Raw genomic sequence first — 3253 nt, forward strand, 5'->3', positions numbered from 1 at the left:
TTTTTGAAATTAAAAATAACACCACCCATGTGAGGGCAACTCCTTTCTGAGCCTCGGTAGTTGTTGAATCTGAGGAGCCTACTGCATTAAGTCACATGACACCCCAATTCCCATTTCATAAAGACAAAATAATAATCAAAGGCTTTCCCCCATTAAGGTTGGGGTGAGTTTTAGACTCCCCAGTACCCTCTTCCCAGTGGCTGGCAATGGATGGGATACTGGCCTTTTCTCTGGACCATTTTCCAGGATCCTTCTTCTTTCAGACTCCCCAGGATGAGCATCCAGTCCCCACCCACGCTGCTGGAGCTGGCAGGGCACAGCCTGCTGAGCAACAAGTCCAGGGCCATCCTGGATCTGGAGGACCTGCCCATAGAGCTCTTCCCACCACTCTTTGTGGAGGCCTTCAGCAGGGGACACACTGAGGTCCTGAAGAAAATGGTGCAGGCCTGGCCCTTCACCTGCCTGCCCCTGGGGGCTCTGATGAGGAAGCCACAGCTGGAGATGCTCCGAGTGGCCCTGGATGGGCTGGACATGCTGCTTGCCCAGCAGGATCACCCCAGGTGAGGGGGACCCAGGTGGTCTGTAAGGGAGCACCCTCGGTGCCAGGGAAGGGGTGGGTATAGGCAGGGAGAGTGGGTGCTAAAGTGTGCACCACAGGCTTCCTCTGCTGTCAGCAAGGAGGGGTGGAGAGGCCTTGGCCATGCTGAGCCCCATCTGGGAAAGGCTTCCAGATGTGGAGGTGCTTGAGGCAGCTGTGCTGACCCTGAATGAGGCTGTACCTGCCCCTGCCTCAGTCTGTACAAGTGGGGGCACCAGGCTGGATTGGAGGGAAGTGGGTGGAGAAAAGTGAGACAGAAGGAAGAGGTGGAGCAGGGAGCATCAGCTGAGAGGGGAAGGAAGGGGCCTCAGGGCTGAGACTCTCCTGTGGTCCCCGCAGGAGGTGGAAACTGCAGGTGCTGGATTTGCGGAGGGCTCCAAGGAACTTCTGGAGGACGTGGTCTGGAGTCGTGGTGGATGCCTGCTCACCAGAGGACATTAAGAAGAATCGAACATTGAAACTTGGTCCAGCAATGGCAGCTAAGCTGCCCTTGAAGATATTCATAGACTTGTACCTCACAGAAGGGCCCATGGATGAATTCCTGACTCTCTTGTTCCTGTGGGTCACACAGAGAAGGGACAGGCTGCACCTGTGTTGCAGTAGGCTGAAGATATTTGGGGAACCCACCAGTCACACCAGGAAGGTCCTGAGACTCCTACAGCTGGACTCTGTCCAGAAGGTGGAAGTGCACTGCACCTGGGTGCCCTCCACCTTGGCTGCTTGTGCTCCTTTCTTGGGCCAGATGAGGAACCTGAGGAAGCTGCTTGTCTCCCAGGTCCGCCTGCCTGCCCACACCTCCCCAGAGGAGCAGGACCGGCTGCTCTCCCAGCTCACCTCACAGTTCCGCAGGATGGACTGCCTGAGGAAGTTCTGTGTGGATGCTGTCCTCCTCCTTGAGGGCCACCTGGAGCAGGTGCTGAGGTGAGTAAGGAGGATGAGCTTCCTCTGCAGACCAGTATCAGTAAATCTGAAAGGGCACCTACTGTGTGCCAGCCACTGACACTCTCATGGTGAACAAGGCACTGGAAGGTAAATAACCCATCATCTGTTCCTGTTGTATCCTGAAAGTCCATCTCCTAACCTGTGTTAGAGCAAAGGGTTAAACCAGGGTTCATGGTCTGGGAAGTGACATCATTCTGGGAAGCCAGCTGATGAGGAGAGAAGCTAGTGAGGTGGGTGTGAGGTTCCTTCCCTGGGAGCCCTGTCTAGCGACAGGGGTACAAAGCAGGGTAGAGGTGAGGACTTTGAAGGAGGGAAGCCCCCACACCTCCACCTGTTCAACAAGGAAGCTCTGTGTCCTCCCTCTGGGAGAAGAGGAGCCCACTTCTAATGTCCTCCTGGGGAAGGCAGGTCTAAGCTCCAGGTGATGACTCAGGGGTTGTGAGTGAAGAACAGGGAGGAAGACCTTGCTGAGGGGACAGGGATTGAGCCCTGCAGGGGATAACCCCAATGTCTTTTGACACATCTTTCCTGTATTTGCCTTTGGTACATGACTTTTCCTGACTTCCTGTGGCTAGATATGTGGCTTTCTGCTTGTCATTGAGGGTGACATTCATAGAGCTGGAGGACCCACAGGATCACACATGTAGTGGTGAAAATTTCAGGTGGAAATGGAGTGACCTGAATGAGCAGATTCTACAAAAATGTGAATCGTGTTCAGATGGTCACAGTGACCTTGGTTTTGGGTCAATTCATCTTCTCCCTCAGAACTAACTGCCTGGTTCCTCCTTAGGCACCTGAAGACCCCTCTGGAGACCCTCTCAATAACCAACTGCCCGCTCTCAGATTCTGACTGGAATTATCTCTCACGATGCCCAAATACCAGCCAGCTCAGACACCTGGATCTAAGGGGCATCAAACTGACCAATTTTAGTCTGGAGCCCCTCCAAATTCTTCTGGAGACTGTTGCAGCCACCCTGAAGAGCCTGGACTTGGAAGCCTGTGAGATCGCGGACTCCCAGCTCCAAGCCATCCTGCCTGCCCTGAACCGCTGCTCCAAGCTCAGGGCCTTGTGCTTTTTCCAGAATCGCATCTCCATGTCGGTCCTCAGGGACCTGCTGTGTCACACTGCCACGCTGAGCAAGTTGTGCATAGAGCTATACCCTGCCCCTATGGAAAGCTATGATGCCCAGGGTGCCATCCACCCAGGGAGATGTTCCCAACTCTGTGCTGAGCTCACAGCAATTTTGAAGGATTTTAGGCAGCCAAAGGTCCTTATTTTCTATACTGTGCCATGTCCTCAATGTGGCCACATGTTCTTCTACAACCAGGGCCTCAATCACTGTTTCTGTCCAACAGCTGCCTAGTTGGGTATGTATAAAAGCTGCCCTCTACACAATTGGATGTATAACCAGGATGTAGAGGGATCATGAAGGAAACTCAGAGCCCAGCATTTCAGACAGTGCCTGAAGTGTGGATGGGGAAAGGAATTGGATGCTGGGGGCTACATTGGATGCTGGGGGCTACAAGGAAGCCCCTGAAGATTGGACCTTCTGCATAGAGCCATATGTGTCTGTATAGAGTCATAACAAGGGGCCTGGATTTTTAGAATGGGATTTAGGCTTCATGCACACATGAAGAAACTCTTTTGATTCATGGATGGTGCATAAATAAATAGTCCAAAATGAACAAGATCTCAAGATTAGTCCTTGATAT

At 52.9% G+C, this 3253-nt stretch overlaps 1 protein-coding gene across 1 annotated transcript; it reads left to right on the forward strand.

Annotated features, from left to right (window-relative positions):
• Nucleotides 1-273: 273 nt before the first annotated feature.
• Nucleotides 274-2904, forward strand: LOC139707358 (PRAME family member 6-like). Its single transcript, XM_071618569.1, has 3 exons — nucleotides 274-560; nucleotides 938-1519; nucleotides 2331-2904. Exons 1-3 carry the CDS (start codon nucleotides 274-276, stop codon nucleotides 2902-2904), a joined length of 1443 nt encoding a protein of 480 aa, XP_071474670.1.
• Nucleotides 2905-3253: the final 349 nt, after the last annotated feature.

Source organism: Marmota flaviventris, chromosome 10 (assembly GCF_047511675.1).
Source record: "Marmota flaviventris isolate mMarFla1 chromosome 10, mMarFla1.hap1, whole genome shotgun sequence".
Taxonomy (NCBI): Eukaryota; Metazoa; Chordata; class Mammalia; order Rodentia; family Sciuridae; genus Marmota; species Marmota flaviventris.